The 25,356-nt window shown below is 37.8% G+C and overlaps 1 protein-coding gene across 1 annotated transcript in view; it reads left to right on the top strand.

Annotated features, from left to right (window-relative positions):
• PRIM2 (DNA primase subunit 2) overlaps positions 1-25,356 on the top strand; it is an 88,427-nt gene that overhangs the window by 44,099 nt on the left and 18,972 nt on the right. The window contains exons 7-9 of the mRNA XM_066545919.1: positions 10,430-10,497; positions 13,574-13,646; positions 14,607-14,792. Coding sequence (XP_066402016.1) covers positions 10,430-10,497; positions 13,574-13,646; positions 14,607-14,792 — 327 coding nt within the window. The remainder of the gene's footprint in view (positions 1-10,429; positions 10,498-13,573; positions 13,647-14,606; positions 14,793-25,356) is intronic.

The raw sequence follows: 25,356 nt of genomic DNA, 5'->3' as shown, positions 1-25,356 counted from the left end.
TCTTTTGTTAATAATTTTTCTTTTAAGGAAATCTAAGAGTAAAATGGTCTTGTTTCCAAAAAAATCCCTTCATTTCATCCTCCTGAAAAAAGACTTGACAATCTTGTTAGAATTTGTTAGGAAAATCACAAGTAATTTTTAAAATTTCCCTACAATGCAGATGAAAATGTGGACTTTTGAGGCTGTTTAGAGAATGGAAGCTCTTATATGCAAAACAGGAAGGCTTAGTAGTTCAGAAATACTTGGTACTGTATTATGGGCTGTATTATGTATTTGATTTTCAGCAGGTTACCCAGGGAGATTACAGAGTCCCCATCCTTGGAGATGCTCAAACCCTGCCTGGACAGTGCTGGTCAGACAGCTGTAGATGCCCTGCTCAGTCTGAGAGCTTGGATCAGGTGCTCTCCAGAGGTGCATTCAAACCTGGGCCACGTTGTGAATCACAGCTGGTGAAAACCAAGTGCACAATACATAATACAGACAGTCTTTCTTGGTGTTCAGATGGGATCTCCTGTATTTCAGTTTGTTGTCCACATTTCCTCTGGTCCTGTCACTGGTAACCCATTGAAAGAGCCCGGCTCTGTCCTATTTGCACCCTCCATTCAGGTATTTATATGCATTTGTAGACTCCTCCAGAGCCTTCTTTCCTCCATGCTGAACAGTTCCAGCTCTCCCAGCCTTTCCTCATAGCAGATGCTCCAATTCCTCCATCTGTGTGGCCCTGGGCTGGTCTTTCTCTGGTATATCCATTTCTCTTTTAGAGGGGAGCCTAGAACTTGGACACATAATTGATTCCCAGTAGTAAAATCCTATTACTGATAAAATCTAAATATCTCTTCCGAAGTTCTGTAATAAAACTGATTTATAGTACCTGATTTTTATGCAGTAGCAGACATTTATTTCATGTAGTGCATGGGGCTTTAGTAATGGGGTTTGTAAAGATAAAACACATAAGAGTTTTCAACTGAAGGTTTTTATGAAGGCCTACATTGATGAAGCCCTGTAGTAGTAATGATCACTATGGAAAATGAGCTTTTAATCAAGTATATTGGATGGGTATATAGAGTTGTTTCTTCTCTTTTTGACAATACAGTCTTCAGTATCAGAGAACTTTTGCTAGTATGGTTGTTCTTAAAGCACTTCTGGAGCCCAGTGCTAGACTGATGAGGTCTGTGATGGGAAACACCTACCATTGTTTGTGACAGTGACTTTGAGGGTCCTTAAATAATAATCCTTCATATGTTCTAACCAGCTGCTTCTTATGTGATATTGGCTAGTAGCTTCTACCAAGAAGAGATTTTATGATGATTTTGGCTTTCTTAATTTCTTTCTCACGAATGAAGTGCAAGGGGCAGGGTGTGTGTGTGAAAATTGAAAATCATAACATTAGGACCCTGGGGAAATCACTGCTGTCTGAGTTACCTTCTCCCACATCAGTAATGCTCCATGGATGCAAGTTAATTAAAGCATCATTGTGTAGTTGAACTGAGGAATACATTCCAGGTTACTTTAGAGTACTGCTATCACCATTTAGTCTGTGAACCTGGGAGAAGGACTGGAAAAGCAACAAATTGTTCATAAATAATGCCTGAAGAAGAAACAAAAAATCTGCATGCAGCCAAAGAATAGTAAGCAGTAATGAAGAGATGAAGAACTGTTTGCATGAATCAGAAGTTCATGGTGAAATAAAATGAAATAAAAGAAACAATCTCATTTTCCATGCTTGCTGTGAAGGTGAGTGTTCCAGGACACTGTTTATTGGTTTGAAAATAGGTATCTGGAAGTTGATACTAAAAAAGGTCGCAGGACTAAGTTAAAAGTTGAGAAAGCTCTCTGTAAAGGCTAAGTCAGTGGTGAAACAGTTGATAAAATCACTGAAGAATGTTCACAACTATGGGAAGCAGTATTATTTAACAGAAGATTTGGAGTTTGCTGACAAGGTAGCTTCTTAAATGTCTTCTTCAATCTACATATAATTAAAGCCTGAAACACACTATAACACTATTGTAAGAAAGGTGGAATCAATAACTTATTTTTGGGGGAAAATATCTAATGAGCATCTTCATAACTGTCAACTTCAGCTTTATTTTAGTATGCAAAAAAGTATAAGAGATGAGTTCATTTACATGCTGTCACCCTCAAATGCAAGTGAAATGATTATATGCAGAGGTAATAATGCTGCAAAACCCAGCAACAGTTCTTTTGGCAATTAAACAAGGTTTAATGATTGAAAAATTTTGCTTTAAAGACTTTAATCCAGGTGTTATTTATACCTCAGTGTGAATATGAAAGCCTAGACATTTCCAAATGGGAAAAAGAAATCAATTACTTTCAGAAGCAAGTGCCTCAGGAAAACATTAATTATTATTCTAAGTGCATTTGACAAATGCTGAGCTGAAATTAGTGGACTTCAGTTTCTTCAGAGTTCTTAAAGCATTAGATAAATATGTAGGACATGCTAGCAAGGACACTTTTCACAGCTCTTAATTTGTTTCTTCTCTTATGGAAAATTTTTCATTTGACAGCTTGAATTAACTGGCAAAATGAAGACATAATATATATATATAATATTTATAATTTAGAATATATATTTTACAACATAATTTATATTTTATTATACTTGTATATAGGTTTTAAATGTTTAGATACAGCATCTAAGCAGCATTGATAACTATTGTGCCCTGCCTTTTAGAGTTCAAAAAGAAAATGAGAGTGCTAATAATATAACTTTAATTCTTTTGTTTGTTTATTTTTTGAATAAGTTAGTTGCTGCCTTTGTTTTGCTTTCCTTAAACATAGAAGGCTACTTAGGGTTGTGTGTTACTTTCTTTTGGCTAGGTTGTGTTATTGTGAAAGGGGGGGGGGGTGGGTGTGAGGAGTTGGTGGGGAGTTTTATGTAATCAAATAACAAAACAAAAGCAAACCCACAAAACCAATTTCAGCCTTATATTGACACTCATATCATCCACTAGGGATTCAAGAGGGAAAATTTTTCCTGTTGTTTAGAAATGTCAGGATTGTTACATTTGTACTAGAAGCCAAGTAATGCTAGTCTATATTATTTCCTTCCTTTCATAAATTTGGTGGTACTAGATGGAAATAATCTAAATTCTTTATGTATTAAATTATATTGGCCAATTAAAAAGAAGAGTTTCATAATGTTGAAAGCATTTTTTTATAGTTTTGTTAGTTTTGAAGAATGTTATTTGCTGTTATATAGGTTGTGTGCTGTCGAATAGATGTAATGTGAATTGTTTGGTGTAGTTTTTATTGAGCATATTTCAGTGTAAGTGCTGCTGAAATAACTTTTAATAGCTGAAGAAGTCTTGGCAAAAATTACTTATTAATTTTGTACAGTGCTTGAGATTTGTAAGATCCTGTGAAAGGTTAAACCCCAACTTTTTTCAAAAGAAAATTGATCAGTGTTAAAATGTCAACTGTCTAGGTACAGCAGCTTACTGGCATGCAAACACTGCTCTCTCATTCCAGGTTCCCCAGCTGCATAGCATTTGCATTGTGACATTTTCTAACAACATTAGCACCATAGCTGGTGTTTCAAAATCAATCAGTTTCTGTTGGTATGAGACAGCCTGCCCCTTAGTTGGATGTTGAAGGTGTTTCTCTGGAGCATAATTAACTTGAATTCTTGGGTTCTGGCAATATCTGCATCTCATAACTTTTTACTGCAAAATCATACAACCCAGGTAATATAATTCTGAAATGTCTTTTAAAAATATTTTCTTATTTATCTTCTTATTTATCTTTAAAAAAATAAATAAAGACAAACCAAAGTAATATTAAGGTTTTCGCAGAAGTACAAAACCTTTCTAGACATTCAGTCTGAAATTTAATCTAAAGCAAGTATTTTGGTGCTTCTAATCAGAGAGAAATGCATTAAGTCTTTTGCGACTATTACTTCCTCTATTTAGGCTGAATTCTAAAATAAAATGTACATGAAAACTATATTTCTGCTGAAGGCAGATTGCAGTGGGAAAGAGATTTTACATGAATGATTTATATTTCAAATGTCATTGTATGGTAGAGTTTCCATTTTTGGAAAAGGCATGGCCTTATATATGGACTCATGGACTCTGTGTAAGTGGAACTGAGACTTAAAGGCCGGTTATTTATTATAATCTTGCTGGGTATTTGCAGAATTCATATTCAAGACCAGGTTGGATGGGGCTCTAGTCTAGTGAAAGATGTCACTGCCCATGACAGGGAGTTTGGAGCTAGATGAGCTTTAAGGCCCCTTCCAGCCCAAACTGTCCTGTAATTCTGTGTTGATCCTATAAATATGTAAAGAGTACTCTGAGATGTGTGTAGTGTATTTATAACAATATAGTGAATGTTATGACACAGTCTTTAAGTGAGTAGAACTAAAATGCTTCTACAGCATTATTTTTAACCTGTTGCATATCTTAAAATGGGAATGAGGAGAGGAAAGCTTCCCTAGGCATTTGTAGCATCTCCTGAAGATTGTTTTTTCTTTTGATCAAATGTATACTTCAGAAGGATAGCTAATCTAGATAAACTAGGGTTAAGGACAAAAATCTGTAATTAAGGTAAAAACTTTTACAGAAAGCATTTTACCGTCTTCTTTTGTTTCTCAGTTACTCCCAGTGAAGGGGGAAAACTGGGATCTGTTATTCTGACTTTCAGGTATGGCATGGCTACAGTATACTCAGAAAAAAAAAAACATAAATGGTTTGGTTACATAAAATTTGATATTCTGTTAGATTGGTTACATTTAGAAAACATCTTAAAATGCTGGCCAGACAGATCTTTGAATAAAGTTTGTCAAGTACTAATGAGTTAGTTGGAGCGAATGTAGTGCCTATTAATGCTAAATAGCTATCGCTAAAGGCAGTCTCTGTTTCAAAAAGTTCAAAAGAAAGACCTGAATAGGTAAAGTAGTGCTGGATTAGTAGAGCAAAAAATAATTTTCATCCCACTAAAGATGACTTCCAATTGTATACCATTCCTTTAGATGAGTTACTGCTGCAGGTACTACTGTGATGTCATATTTTACTCATATCTTTGTTTCCATTTTTATGGAAAGAAGCTTCTACCTTCTTTCCATCTTGCACTTCTCTACTGTGCAGGCTCATACTCAGCTGGGTGATGCATTTAATGGGAACAAATAGCCCATAGTGCCTTTGTTGGGCACACACAGGTCAGGCAGTAAGTTGGGCACAGGCCCTGCGTATAGACCTCGACAAATTAGAGGGCTGGGCGGTCACCAGCCATGAGATTTAACAAGGGAAAGTGCCAGATTCTGCACCTGGGAAGGGGCAGCCCTGGTTGTTGCATAGAATGGGGGTGAGAGGCTGGAGAGCAGCTCTATGGAATGGCACTTGGAGGTCCTGGATGATGGAAAGTCAAATCTGAGTGAGCAGTGCCCTGGCAGCCAGAAGGGCCAACCCTGCCCTGGGGACATCAGACCCAGCATTGCCAGCCAGGCAAGGGAGGGGATTGTCCCACTCTGCTCTGGGCTGGGGCAGCCTCACCTCCAGTGCTGGGGGCAGTTTTGGGTGCCACAATGCAAGAAATACATTAAGCTGTTAGAGTCCAAAGGAGGCCACAAGGATGGTGAAGGGCCTTGAGGGGAAGCTGTGTGAGGAGCAGCTGAGGTCTCTTGGTCTGTTCAGCCTGGAGGAGACTGAGGGAGACCTCACTGCAGTCTTCAGCATCCTCATAAGGGGAAGTGGAGGGGCAGACACCGATCTCTTCAGTCTTGTGACCAGTGACACGACTGGATCGAGGTAAAAACAGTTTATTAAATGAAAAAGGAAACCAAAACACCCCACAAGCAATGCTTCCCAGCCACAGACTGATGCCCAGCCAGGTCTTGAGCAATGGCAACTTTGGAAAAACTCCCCCTCAGTCTTATTGCTGAATGTGAGGTTATGAGGTCACCAGCTCAGCTTAGCTCTGAGGTGTCTGTCTGCAGCTCACTCTGCCCCCTTCTCTGATCATCCAGGCCTTGGGACTTGAATTATCTTAAGTCAGCAGTGTTTTATATTTTCTGTAAATTAAACTGCTTCAACATGATCACAGTATGGAGCTGTGCTCTTTACTTGACAACATTTTCATGTCTTTCATGTATCTAAAATGTCAAATGTCATGTTTTTGCTTTTCTTTCTCTGGTATGACTATCTTTATGTTGAGTGTCATATAGAGGTAGAAGCAAGGCTGTGCTTGCAGGAATTTGTCTAAATTTCATTTAAAAGTCATTGGAAAAAGTCTTCAGAATCTCAATTTGGAATGTATAAAATTCTTAGCAGTTTAAAAACACCAGCAATTGTTTTCCATGACCTTTGTCAAAGCTGCTTTTATTTACAATGTGGCTCTGTTAATAAAAAGTTAAGGTCATAAGAAGAAACTTTATACTTGAATTTTTTTTTTTTTTAATAATCCAGGCAAGTTGAAGGAGAATGTGGAAAATGTGCTCTTCCAACAAAGTTGTTAAAATATTTTGATGAAGTCTCCTCAGCTATGTTTAAGGAAAACTGTCTTTAGTGGTAGATAGAAAAAAGCAGTGTCATGAGGATCGCACATCTTCCTGAAAATAAACATTTGAAATAACTGGACTAAGTGTTTCTTCTAAGATTTGAAAAGTGTTAGATCTTATTTTCACAGATAATGTGAAAATAAAGTGGTCTGTAGAGAACATTACCTTGTCCAGGCACCATAATAGAAGAAAATGGGGAGTAATTTTGCTCCTAAGATTTGCAGATTCAGAAAAATATTGGCCATGTAGATTCTCCTTTGACTTCAAAGTATTATTTTTTTGCCTTTTAATGGCAGATCTTAAAACTGCCAGGCATAGGTCACCTCTTCCATATTGTTTCATTGCAACATCAAGAAAAATCTTGGTTAAAGATCACTAGGTCTTGGTTCTGCCTCAATTACTACAAGTCTCCTAAGTTAGTTTTAAACCAGTGTTTCTGTTAATTGATAGTGCTTACACAGAAATGTAGTTTATTGTATATACAACTTGGATATACAATAAACAGTAAATAATGTTGATACTTTTTCAGGTTTTGAATGTTACTTTTTTTTGCTGCTTACATCATTGTCCAGACAGACTTTCATAAACATCCTGTCATAAATGCATGCTTTCTTTCTGGTGAAATGCAATATTTCAAGTACTGCATAGAAGAAAATACAGTATGCTTGTCTTATGTAAAATTACACCTATGTGTTTGTGTGGAAAATTTTCAAGAGAAATATAGGTTGGATATTAGGAAAAAGTTTTTCATGCAAAGAGTGATCAAGTACTGGAATTGTCTTCCTGCAAGGTGATGGAGTTGCCATCCCTGGATATGTTTAAAAAAAGACTGGATGTGGCCCTTGGTGCCATGGTTTAGTTGAGGTGTTAGGGCATGACTTGGACTCTATGATCTTGAAGGTCTCTTCCAACCTAGTGGTTCTGTGAGTATGCACACAAATACTGTTTTCTGTATTTCTTAAGTTAATAATGGAGAAAGAAACATACTGTATTTCAGGCAGTTCTGCCTTTGTTCCGATAACTTTGGTTGGTGTTTAGAAGGCTTCCTAGTTCTTTTCAGAAAGAATTTCTGATTGTGTTTAAAACAAAGTTAAGAGAGTTACTTTACAAGAGATGTGAATATAGAATACTTATATTGACCTTTAATACTCCATAGAAGGAAAATGAGTTGTTTTTTTTTTTTAATTAAAAGAAACTTCTGAATAAATGCAGAGTTTACCAAAGTTTTAGTATATCATATGCATCTCAGTCTGGCTCCATAAAACAAGGTGGTTTGAGAGGAAGTAAGTTTTCTGGGATGCTGTGGTCACACCAAGGGGTGCTCAGATTTAAATATTGGCACCTGGTTTGGCCACTGGGGACATTGGATTCGCCTCTGAGAGCACAGGGGTTAAAAGCAGAGCACTCCCGGGGGAAGCTCTCTTGGGTTTCCCTGAGGGAAGCAGGTCAGACCTCCCTGGCTCAGCTGCTGGCTGGGCGGGGCAGGGGAGCCCTGCGGCCGGGTGGGGTAGGCCTGGCCCAAGGATGGAAGGGTGGAAGAGAGAGAGCACCCAGAGGCATCGGGCAGCCACCCAGGACACAGAGAGACAGAGAGCTTGTGCCACCTTGAAATTTGATATCATTGAAATTTGATATCATGTGCTGGCAGCACAGCCCGACCAGCGGGGGGGAGGCAGCAGGAAGGTGTCCGGCTGCTTGTGGGAGTTTTGGGTGGGCAGAGCCCGAGCTTTTAACCCTTTTTCTGGACAATGAAAACTTTACAGAACACTAACCTTTCCTAGAAGAGAGATAGAGATGAAATGGAAGAAGGAAATGTGCAAGTGTGAAGGTCTGGGCAAGTGAAAGATGTCGGGAGAGTAGAGAAGAATCTTAGGTGGGAAGAGATGGAGTGGCCTTAGCTGGACTCTTCTTGTTATAGCCTTGGACAGAACCATGTTCCTTGTGACACAGAGACTGCATCCAGGGGGAGGCAATGGCTCAGAGCCAAGAGGGTTCAGTGTTGGTGCCCCTCGGCCCCAGGGGGTGAAATCTGGGGGGGACAGGTGTCCCGAAGGTGAGACCGTGCTCTTTTTGGAACCAGACAAAGGATCCTTAAAAGGAAAACCCTAGAAGCAGCTCTGGTCCATGTGCAGTGGTGAGAGCACTGGACATGGAAGGAAGAGGTCACGATGGCAGATGTTCTCCAGGTGGTGCCACGAGTGACACAGAAACACACGAGGTTTCAAGGGTGTTTCCTGGGGAAGCCCATGGTACAAGAAGGACTCCTCTCCTCTTGATGAACTGAGAATTGATTGTCTAAAGGCTGGTGATGGACCGAGAGTTGGTGATTTGGGGGATGGATGTATTGGAGATTTGGTGGGGGGAGGAGGAAATGTTTTTGGAAAGTTTTCATTTTCCTTGTGTGTTTCTTTTTACTTAGAGTTGTAGTTTAGTTAATAAAGTTTTCTTTATTTCTAAGTGGGGGCCTGCTTTGCTTATTCCTGGTCACATCTCACAGCAGAAACCAGGGAGAGTGTATTCTCATGGGGGCACTGGCATTGCACCAGCGTCAAACCATGACACAAGGGAATGTGGGTCATGCTGTAATTGCCAAGACAGCTGCCTTCTTTAAGAGGAGGGTGAGTGGGTTGCTGAGAGTGCCAGGTTAATGTTTTCTGCAGCAGTCAGGTCGGATGAGTACATTTGGGATACCTGGGGCTGAGGAGAGCCGTGTTGTGAGACAGTGACTGCTGCAGTCCAGGGCTCCCTCAGCAGCAGAAATGGCCCCTTCCTCCTTCCCTGCTGTTCCTGTGTTCAGTGGCTTCAACCTTCCCTTGGCAGACAGCTGCTTCTAACCTCCTCTCATTTACTTGGTGGATGGTGCTGTGAGCTTGGGGTGCACGTTTCAAATTTGGTCCCAGTCTGACTTCTGCCAGCAGCAGAGGTTGTGAAATGGGTGTAATGAATGGGTGGTCTTTCAGGAGTTACATATTTCTAATTATTATGTATAATAATTCAATTAATTAATACTGCATGCTATTTTTGAGTTACCTGTAAAATACTTAAGACCTTGGTGTTTATTTATACAGTATGAAATATCTTGAAATTTCTACTTTGTCCAGAGGTAGTTTTCAAAATACAGCCTAAGAAACATGACAGCCACAGAATCATGAAATGCATGTTTATATTCAGTATTTTGAGTTAAAAGTATATCAGAATTGTCCAAAGAGCTATGTTTGTAGCTTTTATAGGTGAAGGTAACCGCCTTATATACAGATACTAAACAAATCTAATACATGTATTTTTCCAGTTTTTTTAGTTAATACACCAATTAATTAATATTCTACAATAGTGTGATATGTATTTGTTGATCTGTAGATTGCTAGGTTTATTTTTGCAGAAAAAGTTGAATGTTTTAATTAGTCATATGAGTTAGAAGAAAAAAATTTAGAACAATCAAATTGTAAAACATGTTATTCCCATTTAAAAGAAAACAGTGTACACAGAGGCATGTTTATATAAAAGTCACATAAGGCTAAATACTATGTAAATTACTTTTATATAAATGTAAATTATATATTATATGGCTTCATGAATTATATTTACATTGGTAGAAGGCTGTCTAGGCACAACATCACTTTTAGTTCAAATATATTTGGAAAAATGTATACCACTTTCAGTGAAGTCTTGCTATTTAATTTTAATAGCATTGTAATTTTAGAAAAATGATTTTTCACTGTTTGTTAACTTGTAAATATTTCTGCTACCTTCAGATTCTGGAAGGCTGTGCATAGTTATTTTTAATAGGAGAAATTATGTCTTGTCCAGTGTTGTATAAAGTTGTAACAATGCAGTGTGACTTCCAACATAATTCCTGCCTTGTGCGATCAGATTTTTTAAGCTAATATTTTAAATTTTACTAATTTTCTCTTCCAGCTGACAGCACGATCACTACCTTCCATACAGTCTGATGAGAGACTTCAACCTCTGCTTAATCATCTCAGGTAGTATGAAGTGAAAGCATGACTATATTCCTTCATACAGATTAAAGTAATTGTTTTGGTAGAATGCCTTAGGTACAGGTTTTTAACAGACCTCATCTGTGTGATTGGATTTGAAAAAACCCTAAAAGTAATTCTTCAACTTAACAAAAGCTTTATAAATGACATGGAACATAGTTTATAGAACTAGTGTTGCTTCTAAGTAACAAAAAGTAGTTGTAGCTTTTATAAAGGTTGGTTTTGTTGGTTTTTTTTTTTTTTAACAGCAAGTGCAATGCTGTTAAGCTCCTTTATAAACAAAAACAGATTCCAAATTACGGTGCTCAGAGCATGGGCCTTCCTTGTTGCAAATATTCTGTACTCCCTGCTCTCTTTGGAAGATTTTGCTGTCATTGATGAATGGAGTACTAATTTGTTTCTTTTAATGGACTTATGTAGATTGTTGAAAGTGTGAACCATTAGAGTAAATTGTTTGCCTCCCTCTTAGTTGTGTGTGTATATATATATGTGTGTGTGTGTGTGTGTATGTACATGTATATAAGCTTTCTACTTTATTTGTAGAAGAAGGTAAGTAGAGAGCTCTGGTCTCTTTCTTATCTATAGATATGATTGCTTTTTACCACTTTGTATGGGAGACTTTTCTTATTGTGGTCATATGCAGGAGGACAAGGTCCATACAATTAGACTGAGCTGCAGAGGTCAGTCAAGGTCCATACAATTAGACTGAGCTGGTTTAGAATCATGGAATAATTTAGCTTGAAGTGAACCTCTGGAGATGATTTAATCTAGCCTGTGTTCAGTGCAGATCTGGTTAGATCAGGTTGCTCAGGTGTTTCTTTTTGTAGAATTTTTAATGTCTCTAAGAATAGAAATTTACTTAAATATGGGATGTCAGCAATGAAAGCAGTTTCTGAACACATACATCTTGGCATTAAGATCATTGTAATTATGTTGGATGAATTAGAAATTGAAGTGTTAGGCTCCATCCTGGCACCATTTCATGGGGAATTGGGATGCAGATCTAGGTTCCTGGATCCTGCACCTTATTATCTACAGTGCTCTACTGCTTGAGCTATCTGTTCTCAAACCCTGACATTTTATTTTGATTTTTAAAAGTCTTATAATTTTTATTGTATAGGAAGAGTTTAATGTTTTGTTGTTTTTAGTGTAAATCAGAGTAGGAAAAACAGCTTTCATATCTCTGCTTATTTACATATGATTGAACTTTGTTCAAGAGCAATGAATGAAAACAATCATTGCAGTGTTATTGTTACTGTTACATAGCTGGGGGTACTTCTGAATGCCAATAACCTTCCATGATTTTATTACCCTATATCTTACTGGGGTTGTAAAAATATGCTCCTTTCTTAATTTGAAGATCAAGAGCAATTAAGTTAGGTTTTTATAAACTGTGCTCTCTAGGAGTAATTACTGAGAAATTGAAAATTTATTTTGATGTATGCTCTGTTCTGTGTAAGTGGAACAGTCCTTCAGTATCACCATCACTCCTGTCTGTGCTTTTTTATTAATATGGAAAAAGTAAAGGTTCCAAAAGAAGGTACTTCAACAGGGATATTATACCCCACATTTATGCCAACTGGTATTTTTGTACATTCTTATGTTACCTTGGGTATGTATGTTATCCAGCTGGTAAATCACTTCCATTTTGCTTTTTTGAAAATGGAGGGACTGTTTCCAGTTTATTTTGTCACCAACCAAAAAAATGATACAAATGCTTCCAAGTTGCCTGTTTGGAAGTTCCTTTAAAATGAACAAAATATATCAGACCTTGTTGAAAAACAGCCTCTTGCAGTGAACAGACAGGTGACCAGAGGGAATTTAGATGCTTCTATAGTAAAATTAGTAAAAATAGACACACATGGTTTAAATAGTTTAAAATATTTATCCCTTTTATGTGATGAAAAAAAATCTATTAAGTACAGTAATCCGTAGTAGAGTACCTGGAGTCCTATCTTCTTTAGCTTCTACTTTGTTGCCTTGGGTGATGGAATTGAGTGTGTACTCAGCAAGACTCACATGATAAAAAACTGGAGAGAATGGTTTGCACCAGATGAGTGCTCTGCCTTTCAGGTGGACTTGGGCAGGAGGGAGAAATGAGCTGCCAGGAGCCCTCTGAAGTTCAGCAAAGGGAGATAGCAAGGCTTGAAGTTGGAGAGGATTACCCCATGTGCAGTGTAAGCTGAGGGCTGAATGGCTGTGAGTGCAGAAGAGCACCTTGGGGTCCTGCTGGACAGCAAGCTGTGAGCCACCAGAGTACCTGTGAAGCAAAGACTGCTGACAGTCCTCTTGCATGGCATTAGGAAGGGCACTTGCAGCAGGTCAGGAGAGATGATCCTTCCACTGCTCAGCACTGGTGAGACCCCATCTGCAGGGCTGTGACCAATCCTGGGCTCCCCAGTATGTACTAGAAGAGACTGAGAAAACTGGGGTTGTTCAGCCTGGAGGAGATAAATTTCAGGAAGTGTCTGTGTGCATTTCATCAGTGCATGTAAATAGGTGTCTGATAAGGAGGAGGAAAAAAAGAGTGAGAGTTTTCTCAGTGGTATCCAGTGATAGGCCAGGAGGCAGTGAGCAGAGACTGATACACAGGAAATTCTGCCTAAGCATAAGAAAGCCTTTTTTTTTTGACAGAGTGGTTGAACATTGGAAGAGGTTGCTTAGAAAGTTATGATTCTCTGTCCTTGGATATGCTCAAAACCCAGCTTTATGAGATCCTAAGCAACCTGCAAGCTTTATGAGGTCCTGAGCAAACATCATTTTAGCAGGGTTTGGACTAAATGATCTTCAGTGGTCTCTCTGATCTAAACCCTTTATGATCCCTCACCTCTCCTTTCAGATGAAGGGGAAGAGGGTTTCTTTGCTATGTTTTCTCTAATGTTTTATGAAATTGTTTTATGACTCATGCTTTATGAGTCCTAATTACCTGGTTTCTAGTTTTTGTCTGATACAAAATATTTGCAGCCTATAATTGATAAATTACTTTCTTTCAGAATTTTTAAACATAAAAATATTTTGGAACTGCTTTAAATGATGCCATACTGTTTACTTTCTTTTTCAGCCATTCTTATGTTGGCCCAGATTACAGCGTCCAAAAGAACACTGGAAAAATTTCTCTAGAGCAAATTGATGCTGTAAGTTGTGTTTCTGGAGTCATACAGGATGTTCAAGTGTAACTTTCTAAATTCAAGTACTCTATGTACAAACTAAATATAAAGCCTTTATCTTCTTTTTATCCATGTTTGCTTTGTAACTGTTGAAGGAAATTGCGTTGAAGTTCACGATGGAGCAGAATTAGCTGAAAATGCATCTAATCAGGATTCAGACTCAGAGTGCAGTTGCAGTGAAATGCTTAATTTGCTGTTCAATTTTGTGTACTTTCACAAATACTTAACATAATTATAAGCAGAATACAACAAAATTTTCTTATTTAATAATCTTGCAAACTGTGACATTTATGATTACTGTGTTGCAGTATTAGTCTTTCTAATGCTGGTTGTTGATTTTTGACTTACAGGCAGGATTTTGAAAACAAGGAAGTAAATAAAATCGAAGTAAAATGTGGGATGTAAAACACCATGCATAAATTGCACAGAGTCCATTCAAAACATATTATAACTCCTTCATCCAACTTTTAGGAACCGTGTGTTTTCAGCATCCATCTTAACCATGATAGTGTTTCTCTGGCAGTGAATTAAAATCCCCTCCCCTTCCCCAACCCCCAAAACTCTGTAAAAGGTCATTTTTTCATTCCGGCTGCTAAAAAAAAAGCAGAGTCAAGAAATACTGTAATGCAAGTGTGGGTATATTTTTCCTGACAGCAATTAAACGGTCTAACTTTGTAGTTGGAGACAGTCTGATAGTACCAGCTGTGTTACTCTGTCCTCTGGATTTTGTTCTTGAGATGGTTGTTCACTTGGATAGTTGATGGACTCACTTGTGCTGTGAATTCAGTCCCAGGGCTCTCTGTACATGCCTATCTTTTCTGCCAGCCATTGGCATTTTCAAATGGAGCTAATTAATAATTGCAGTAAACACATATCCTACGAATTAAATGATCAGTATGCCTTAAACAGAAATTCTTCTCCTGTCAGCTCTCTGTGAAGTCATTCCCTCTGTGCATGAGGCAGCTGCACAGAGCCCTCCGTGAGAGCCACCACCTCCGTCATGGAGGCCGCATGCAGTACGGGCTCTTCCTGAAAGGCATCGGCCTCACGCTGGAACAGGCACTGGAGTTCTGGAAGAAAGAATTTATCAGAGGAAAAGTGGATGCTGATAAGGTAATTGAACAAAATGTAAATGTGGGGGTATAGTTAATGTGCACGTTGTGCTACAGATTTGAATAGATGCTTTTTGAAGTAGAAAATCGGGCAAAAGGTACACCTTTTTAAAGGTGGGAGGGGTTTTTTTTGGTTTCTTTGCTTACAGTTTTAGTAATTTTGTTGAGTATTGACCTGAACTATGGGTAAAAAAGGCAAACCATAAAGAGGCTTTTATAAGTGTGGACTAGAAAAACCTTACCAGTAAGTTACTAGGAAACCAGTGTCCTTTATGAAATACAGGTACTATGTGACTAAATTAATTCACCAAGCAGATGAGTGACCAAACCCAGTACTGTCTGAAAGACAAGGTTAAACTTTTTTGTTGTTTATTAAAAAAATACATTAGTTGGACAGCTCTGTGTGAAGTAGTCTTGCCTTAGCAAATTTACAGTTGAAGAATGAAAGAAGAAACTGGGGACAGAAGACAGAAGAATGTGTTCAAGGAAATAGTGAGAAAATACTATTCAGTGCAATGGGAGGTATTACTGACATATTAGTCATTGGCCTCACTCTTGCCAACATTTTTGGGAGTATTGTGGGTGAGGAAGATATAGTGTCTAATTTTTGGAGGATTGTGGACTGCTCCTTATCTTGAACAATTCAGCTACTATGAAGCAGGCTTCCTCCCTCATCCTTCTCTGAAGCCTGGCCTGTGGTATGTGTTAGAGCAGAGTTCCAGACTTTATCTGTTTTGTGTGGAGTATACTTTGTATTTAATATTGTGAGATCTCAGCTTTCCAGAGTACCGTGAAGTATTTTTGGAGTGCTTGGTAGACAATCTTTCCTTACCTTAGGTTCTCTGGGCCATTCCTATTTATAGAAGATACAGGGGAAAAAAATAAGATTGACTAAAATGAATTATGGTACATATGCCTCTTTCAAGACCCAGAAGATAGATCAACTTTTCTGCAAATTTTTTGGAAAGGAGAAAGGGATTTAAAGGTATGATTTGAATGAGTATCTAAACCTCTGTTTATCTAGTACCTTAAATATAATTTGATTTAAAAGGAGACTTTTTTAACAAAGGTCTCAAGAACATTTCAGAAGAGTGGCAATAAATCTTGCCAATTAATTAGTAGTTGTGTTGGGTTTCTGTGGCCATGGTAGTGCATGGGGCTGCAGGGTTAGGTTATGTGAGAAGTTGCCAGAAGCTTCCCCCATTGTCCAACAGAGCTAAAGCCAACTGGCTCCAAGAGGAGCCCTGTGGCCAGGGCTGAGCCCATCAGCAGTGGTGGGTAGTACCTCTGGGATAACATAGTTGGGTAAGAATCCCCTTCACAATAACAACTTCAGCCACTGAGAAGAGAGTGGGAATATGTGAGAGGGACAGCTCTGCAGACACCAAGGTCAGTGCAAAAGAAGAAGGGGCAGGAGGTGTTCCAGGTGCCAGAGCTGAGATTCCCCTGCAGCCCCTGGTGAGGCAGCTGTGCCCCTGCAGCCCATGGAGGGCCAAGGTGGAAAAGAGATCCACCTGCAGCCCATGGAGGACCTCATGCCAGAGCAGAGGGATGCCTGGAGCAGGCTGTGACCCAGTAGGAAGCCCATGCTGGAGCAGGCTCCTGGCAGGACCTGTGGCCCCATGGAGAGAGGAGCCCACTCTGGAGCAGGTTTGCTGGCAGGATTTGGGACCCCATAGGGACTCACACTGCAGCAGGCTGTTCCTGAAGGAGTGCACACCATGGAAAGGAATATGCTGGAGCAGTTTGTGAAAACTTCAGCATGTGGGAAGATTCAACATTGGAGAAGTTCATTGTTTCCTGTGGGAGGGACCCCACTCTGGAGCAGGGGAGGAATGTAAGGAGTCCTCCCCTGAGAAGGAAGGAGTGGAAGAAACGTGTGGTGAGCTCCCATTTCCTGTCAGCCTGCACCACCTGTGGGAGGAGGGAGAAAACTCAGGAGTAAAGTCAAACCTGGATGAGGAGAAGGTGTTGTAAGAGTTGTTTTTATTTCTCATTTCCCTCCTCTGATTTGATTGGTAATAAATTACTTTTCTCAAGTCTGTTTTGCCTGTGACAGTAACTGATGAGTGATCCCAACATGTGCTTGAGTCCTTCATTATATTTTCTCTCCCCTGTCCACCTGAGGAGGGGAGTGGGCACCTGACATCCAGCCAGGATCAACCCACAACACTACCTGAATTCAGGAAAATCCAGAATTTTCAATTGACATATCCTGTGTGTAAAAGAACTGAAATAATTAAAACAAACTATTAGAAATGATAAAACAGTATCACATTAGTTATTTCTGTTTTCAAAAAATATTGGGAGAACACATCTGATTCCACCTACTTGTGCTTTGGCCAAATATGTACATGCACATGTATGAAGACCTGTATGCACCTTGCATCCTATTTTCCATCAGAGGGTTATGACTTTCTGTTATAGCATCTCTGTTGATAGGCCCTAGAAATAAATGAAGTTTTATGATCCTGTGTTTAGCTTCAAGAGTTAGAAAGCACATTGTGACTCAAACAAGGAGTTTGGTTACTACATTTTTCACAAGCAAGCTGCTACATCCATGTAATTTTGGTCCTTTTCAAGTTCTAGATAACCAGCTTCAATCTTGAATAAAAGAGAAAACTAATTTTTCATGTCTCTAACTGAGGTTGGTGGCCTGTGATTTTTCACAGTAGGGTCCATACAATGTTTAATATCCTGAAAAAAGGAAGATTAATGCAATTCTTATTGCTATTTTCTTCTTTTGACATTTTTATTTTCTGGAATTAGTGCCATTGTTCCTGTCCTGTAGAGTGGAGATAATTAATTACACTGTTTCATTTTACTGGAGCATTGTGAAGATATATGCATGATACTTTGTAAAGATTAAGGTTAATGTTGTATTACCTACTGACTCTTTTATATTGCAGAGAGGGAGTGTTCAATTTGCTGGAAATGGTTCTGATTTCAAAATTGTTTGTTCATTTTTGTCTTTAATAGCTGCAACATCTATGGCAATTTTCCATCCTAGGAATTCTTGGCACACACCTTCAGTCTTCAGCAGGAAGGAAGTTACCATGAACACATTAGCAGCAAACTGGCTAAGCATGGTCTCCAGGCTGAGCCATAGACATATGGACAATTTGCACCAAAAAGAACTCCATGTGTGCTCTGAATAACTGATTGAGGCATACCTCAGGCCTCATTGATAAAAACACTGTAGAAAAGCTTTTAAGAAATGATATTTTACCTTTAGAGAGGAATCCATGAAGTATGAATGAAGTGTGAAATCATGTAGTCAGTGGGGAAAAAATCAAGTAACATCTGCAAAGAAAGAAGGTAGAGATGCTCTGTTGATGGAGTGGGAGAGGGAATGGTCATGTATTGGCATGTTCACAACAGGGATAAATGCAGAATGCAAAATAAAACATTTTTCTAATTTAGGCACTGCAATTAAAATTACTCTGCAAATTGCTAGGTTAAGAGTGCCTAAATGGTAAATTGTTGTTTTTCAGATGAAAGGATTAACTGCCAGATAGGAGTAGATGCATTACTTCTGAATGAATGGTTGTGCCAGTTGGCTTCATAACTTCAGTGTTATTTTAAGGCTGTTTTTTTTTTCTATAAATTGAAATCTTACTCTAAAAATATTGATTCTCATAGATTCTTTCACTATTCTTGCTTAAAAAGTAACTCCCAACTTGTCCAAAAAAAGACCACCAAAAAATGGTGGGGGGATGTAACTCCAGTGTGATTTAAAAATACACAAAGATAGTAAGATGACAAGACAAATCAAATAATTAGATTGCAGATGTAAAAATGCTTTTATAGTTGAAAATAAAGTCCTCTAACAGATATCATTGTAGTGGAGTTTGTTACTGTTTTCTGATATTTTTGTATGATTAACCTGTGAATGTGAAAAGGAGGAGTTGAAAGATGATGCAGTATTTCAAACAAAGGAAAGAAGGAATGCAGAATTAGTTTCTTCAAGGTGTTATTCAGTTACTTCTTTAGTTAATAGCCTGGATCTGAGATTTTTGTACAGATGGAAGGCTTTAAGGCAGCTCCTCACTTTTTGCTTCCCATTGCTACATATACTTGTGATACATGTTCTTTTTTCTTGGCAGTTATTGGTGTAGGGTGGTACAAAATGCCCTCTTCTAGTACTCTGATTTTTTACCTCTTTGTGCAGAAGTAACAGTTGCTGGTTATACACTTCTGTGTTGAAAAGTAATTCCTTTGGTGCTGCAGTTTGATATTGCACTAGTTTTAATTATTGTTGCAGAAGCTACTGAAGCACATATTAAAATTGTGCAAGAGCGTGGGGGTTTATTTATTCAATAAATCTCCAAAACTGAAGTATTACTATATTTACAAAATTATCCTTGTGACAGAACAGCTTTCTTGTCTTCTGTGACTTCTTATGGCTCTTTAGCCCCTGTATTGTAGGACTCTTTAGAGATGTGGTGGCACTCAGGCTGGCAAAGCCTCTTATTCATCCTGACTCAGTCCTCCAGATTAACTTACTGTAGTTTCTATTGCAGTAAGTTATTATGTTGTTTCTATTATGTTGTTTTCCATTGCAGTTGATTGCAAATGGCAAGGAGCAGGTTGTTTTCTAGTTGTCTGAGGTAAGCCTCTTCATCCCTTCTTGCCATTGAAGGTCCTCGTGACAGATGTTTTTCTGGAAGAAGGAAGAGGAAAGTTCACTCAAATTCAGCCTTGCTCAGGGTCTGTTATTGGTAAAGAAGCAAACCCTTCACAATGAAGCTTTTGAACTTGAGTTGATATCATTGATATATTCTACATGTTTCTTCCACACATGGTGGTCATGTATGAAGCTGAGGACAGATAATGTGACAGCCATATACTGCATCAATATGCAAAGAAATATGTCTCCTACTTTGCTAAAAAACAGTGAAACTTTGGGATGACAATACATCCCAAATGATAGTTCCAGTGACTTTATTTTCCTGGCTCTTTGATTTCTTTTACAAATGATCTTAGGAGCTTCTTGAGTCTGGATTCAGGAGTGAGCTTTTACCTTGATTGCAAAGAGCTGGTGATGAATGTTTCTACCAAGGCCAACCAGAAATTCCTTGAGGGGAAGCATGGACTAGGGACCTCGTGAGGTCCTGTCCAGCCTGAATTACCCTGTGATTGTGCAGAAGGGCTGAAGCCAGGTGGAAGCCCGTGTTTGTGAGAGTCAGCCGCTAGAGGGAGACAAGATAGTATGGAATAAACAAATACAATCTATAGAGGTAAATTAGAAGTGTTTATGCTCTAATGTGTTCTAAGTCTATACAATTATTTAAAAAGCCCTTTATATTTAAATGAAAGTAGAAGTAGGCACTGGGCAATCTTCAGGTCGGTGCTTTTAAGCACATACAACTATCCCCAGTGCAATTTATAATGCTTGGATGATATGGGGGTTCTTTAAAACAACCTCCACCTGCTCAAATCCTCAGGAATGTTTTCTCTATCAGTCAGTGGGTTACGTTTGGGTTTGATATCTTCATCTCTCATTTCTTAGAGATTTCTGGGTTGTTTTGCTCTTAGAGTTTTTTTTTTCTTACTTGCCTCCTTTATATTGGGTATTGCTGGCTACTATTTTTGGAAAGTTTTGATTCATAAATCAGAAAATGATCTTTATTATCTCATATTTTTAATTATAATTCTCTAATTGAATGTTATCTGCTATTTTTATTCTTTAATTATTTAAACTGTACAAATCTGCACGCTAGAATGACATTTTGGACAGCAAGCCACAATATTTAACTTTTAAGAGATAAAGGTAAAGTTGAAATGCATCTATATGGATTAAAATCTCATTTTGAAAAAATTGTACATCAGTAATACTGTAATGTAAATAGGTGGCCAGGCTTGAATACTCCTGAGATGTATAAAGACTGAAATAGAACTTGAAGAAGGTTTTGTTTTCTCTTCTAGGACATACAAAACAAAATTGTAATAAAAGTGCAGCATGTATTGGCAGTAATATCTTATTTCCTGAATTCTGCAGTGAAGGACTATGTCATGGTAACAAAGCATTAGTATAGTAAAGAATGTTGTTGTTGCTGTCATTGGTTATCGGGGGCCTAGATATTCATATTATTTTTTAAATTGTGGGTTTGTGTTAAACTTACCATAAAATCACAAAGTTTTTTTCCTTCCACCAATGACTGTAAAAATTAGCTGCAGTAGAACCACTTCTGGATTTGTCTTTGTAAATTTGGAATTTACTATTTCATACTCTAGCTGTAGTGAAATAGAACAAGTGAATTTTAAAGATTTTGAGTGGTTTTTGGCACAATTGCATTCCATTCATAACATTATTATATGTTGAATGGCAATACTTATGTAGTATAACTGTATGTTTCAAACAGTATGTTTCAAAATGTGTTTTGTATTCTACAAAGTTAGCTCTTGAAATTTCTTTAATAACAGACTTTAAGTGATTTAGTTGTCAGAAGAAACGTGAAAATGCATTTTTCATTTGCATGACTCATTTTTATTCCCAACCATACTGTTTAATTTACATTAAATCTTTTCTTTCAATGCAAGTTCAAAGAAAAGTACAGTAATGTGCAGTTGTTAGGGGTCTCAAGACAGTAAGTAGATCATCCAAGGCCTGCATACTAGGCATGTAGGCTTGAGCTAAAAATTAATATTTAGTTTGAATTTTAACCCCAAAGGGTAAAGAAAAGGGCTAGGTAAAGAAAAGAAAGCCAAGTCTATGAAATCAGAATATTTATGCATAACTGCAAAGTGACTCGGCCAAGATATTGAGTTATATTTTGAGATGGTTGTTAGGAAATGAACAGCCTCTGAGACAGTGATACACTGAACACCAAGTTAAAAAAATGATTCATGTTGATTCCAGAAATCAGCTTAATATCAGTGAGTCAAACATCAGGAGATCTACTCCTTTCATATAATTCCTGAGTGGGTTTTTTTTGCATACAAATTGCAGCCTGGAGGAGAAGAGGTGTGTTGTTCAAATAGGACAAAACTGTTTTTGTAGGTGATATTCACATGAAGACAGATGGCTGCTGAGTTTGATGAGCTGCCTTGATCCTGGCTGAAGAGAACAGGCTGGAGTCCCTTTTGTATTTTAATAAGCAATGTGCAGAAGAGATGTTTTGAGTGAATTTGTTTTATCGTAAAAATTTATACAACCTGGCATGAGAATTAAAAGCATGACTTCAAGTTATAAATACATGGGTTTCTGGTGTTACATTTAAATCAAGCTGAATTAGTAGTATTCTTGTTGGTTGGATTTGGAAAGATTTTGTTTTATTTTCCTTTGGCTATGGTAATTTCCTAATTAGCAGTGAGGAGTAAGACTAAAATAGCTGAAAATCCTGAGGACTTTCGTTGTGGGCAGCTATTGCTCTTCACCATTTGGCTCCACATGAATGGCTGGAGCTGAGCCTGACAAGTAGGATTTTCTTGAAAAACCTCTGGCCACTGAGTTTAGACTCATCAAATCATAAAAACATAATATCCTTCTTTAGCTGAATGAAAATAAGCTTCAATTGCCATTAAAATTGGGTTATTTTTGGCTTTATAGCTATCACAGTATGTATGTTATGTCTGCATAAGATTTGTGCTGTCATATATTATTATCTACAGTTGTGTTTTATAGGTGGGAATTTGTCCTGTGTTTCCTTCATGTCCTGTGTGTCCTGGGCACATTTGCTTATGTTTGCTAGCATCCTGTTCCCCTTTCTTGTGGAGTGCTTCAGAATTTTGAAAGCTCATTGGAGTCCTGTTGGTGGATTATTGACACACTGGTCTGCATGGTTTGGTTTTGTCAATTTGTTGTGTGTGTCTATTGACTAGAGCAGTAGGAAGGAGATCTGTAATGGATTCTGGAAGTGAGAGGACTGAGAACGCAGGCTCACGGGGTTGCATTTGATTGTATTCCAAGAAGGAGAGTGCCTAGGGGCATGGCTTAGTGTTGGATTTGGCAGTGTTAAATTTATGGCTGGACTCAATCTTGAAGGTCTTTTCTAACATAAATGATTCTATGTTTTTTGTGATCATACTTCAGTAAGTTCTTGCAGAGTCCTGTTAAATTCTGCTAGATCATAGGTAGGAACTGGGACAAGATTCCTTCCTTGCAGCATCAGAAGTAGAGATGATTAGCAATGCCTGTAAAGATATAACTGTGGCTAGAGGGAAGTCCCTGATAGGGTTGTCAGTGTTACTTGTGTTTAGTCTTGTGTGTCACAGAATCACACAGTGATTCTGGAAAGACTGCAGAAAATTAGCTCATCTAATCAGAGCTAGAGATAGCTGTTTTTTTCCTGTTTCATTAAGCATCATGAGATCAAATCAAAATTGTTTAAAGTTGTTTGCATCAGATAATGATTTTTATTAGCACTTAGATATAAATAATGGTATGGAATTGCTGTCATTAAAATAACATGCCGTGTTGCATTTGGGGATGTTGCTGCCTGATGTGATTAATAGTACAAGTTTTACAAAGCAGTTGATAACCATTTCTGCTTTCCTGATGGATAAAAAACTATGACTTTGCTGCAAAGAGATTTACCAGTAACATCTACATTGTTCACAGTTCTCACACAAATATGTTTGTAGGTATTGCTGCTCTAACCTCTTTACTAAACAAAATAATACAGATTTGTTCTGTGGCTTTCTCTTATAGTTTGTTTTACTTTTGGTTCCAAATTAGACAAGTAAACAGAGCACAGCACAATTTCAGTTGACACATAAGTCAGATGATGAAAAATTAGATGTGAATATAAGAGTACATGTTCCACTTATTTCAGGAAAGTAAGATGAAAGTAATTTTTTTTTCACCATTTCTGCCCATATGCTATATATGTAATCAACACTGTAAAGGTACTGTTAACTTACAACTTTATGTGAAGATAAATACATAAATACACATGCACACCCCTTCAAGGGTAGATGCTGCACCAGTTCCTTTTGGCAGGGGAATAATCTGTAGCTCCACTTGATACTGTTTTCTTTCAGTTTGCATATAATTTGTATTTTGACTGACACACTGGAAGTTCTGAGCACTAGAAGGAATAAAAACAAAGCAAACCCTTTTTTACCTTTTGCTTGTAAGAATTTATTTTAGACAGCGTTGCCTGACCTTTTAAATCCAGGGTGCTTACAGGTTTATCAGTGAAGTTAAGGATGCTAAGGAAGTAATGTCTTTGGGACATAATTATGTTTTAATTATGCCCTGTAGCTAATGTAGATGCAGATTAAACTCAATCATATCTCTGTGTATTTTCCTCTGAAAGTTTCCTTTTTTAAGCCAAAAACCAGCATATCAGTGTCTTACAGCTATCGAAGTTTAGGAATATTGACAAAAATCTGTTTCATTTTGTAACTGTTTTTCTTAAGAGAGTATTTTTGTTACAGAAACTTCTAATTAAAAACCACTAGATTTTGCATAACAGATTAAAAGTCTTAAAGCAGTATTTCTTAAATGAAATGGATCTGGTATAGACCCATTATTTTTCACCATATTTTTGTTTCGTTGGTGTTATTCCAATGAATCCCAACTGAAGATGAGGTGCTAGAAAACATTGAAGAGTATTAGACTATAATATACATGAAGGCTATAGTGTGCACATAAATATTTGAGGAAACACAGTAGTAAATGATACTAAAAATGTGTACTCTTTCACATCAAACTCAGTCCCCTTTTCAATTTTCCCAATTATTCTAGTTGAAACTGAAATTCTGCAGTCTTTGTTGTAATGCCAAAGTTATGCTGACATTTGGCTATGATTATGCACTTTAAAGTGCTTTAATTTGTTCAGTATTTTTTTAACCTGTTAAAAATGATCTTCTAAATTATGTTAAAAGGGAAGATTTTGGGAAGTCTTTTAGCCTGTGGCATGTCTTAGGGGTAGAGAAGAGCTCTAGCTATAATCTCTCTTCCAGGGCATTAACAGTGCTGGCATAGTTTTAGTGATGTTTAACTGTGCTAGCTACCATAAAAAGAAAGAGGATCACTTTTTGTTGTTACATATTAGACACAGAAATCTGCATTTAATAATCTAATGCATGAGCTGGTTGGTGATAAGGTTCTGGCAGTGAAGAGAGTGAAAGCAATAATTATCTTTCCTGTACTAAAACTAATTTAGATCAGAATCTGCTCTCTTATGACTTATTTTATTCTCAGCAACACACATTGCTGTAGATATTGCTTGATGTAGTGTCTTGTTAGAACTGCATGTATAAAAATGAATGGTGAAGCCAGACCTTTAATTTTCTAAGATTCCTTTTGTAGTTTAGAATCACTTGTCAGTCCTTGCACTTCATATTCAGTGTAGATGGACTGTACTTGTCAGAAGAGGTTTCTGTTTTATTGGCCTTTGCAGCAGCAGCAGCAAGAAAGTCATTCCATGACATTTTAAGAAAAGTAATAGATGGATTTGCCTATGTGGCTGATAAATTTCTAAGTTTAGGGATAGTGAAGTATCTGAGTGTCACTAAATATAGAGCTTTTAGCAGACTCTTTTGAATACCTTCTGAACCATACAGCTGTAACCATCTCCTGAAAAATGCCTGCTGCACATTGCTGCACACACCAC

The sequence above is a fragment of the Molothrus aeneus genome, chromosome 3, assembly GCF_037042795.1.
Source record: "Molothrus aeneus isolate 106 chromosome 3, BPBGC_Maene_1.0, whole genome shotgun sequence".
Classification (NCBI taxonomy): domain Eukaryota; kingdom Metazoa; phylum Chordata; class Aves; order Passeriformes; family Icteridae; genus Molothrus; species Molothrus aeneus.
This window is presented reverse-complemented; position numbering and strand designations above follow the sequence as displayed.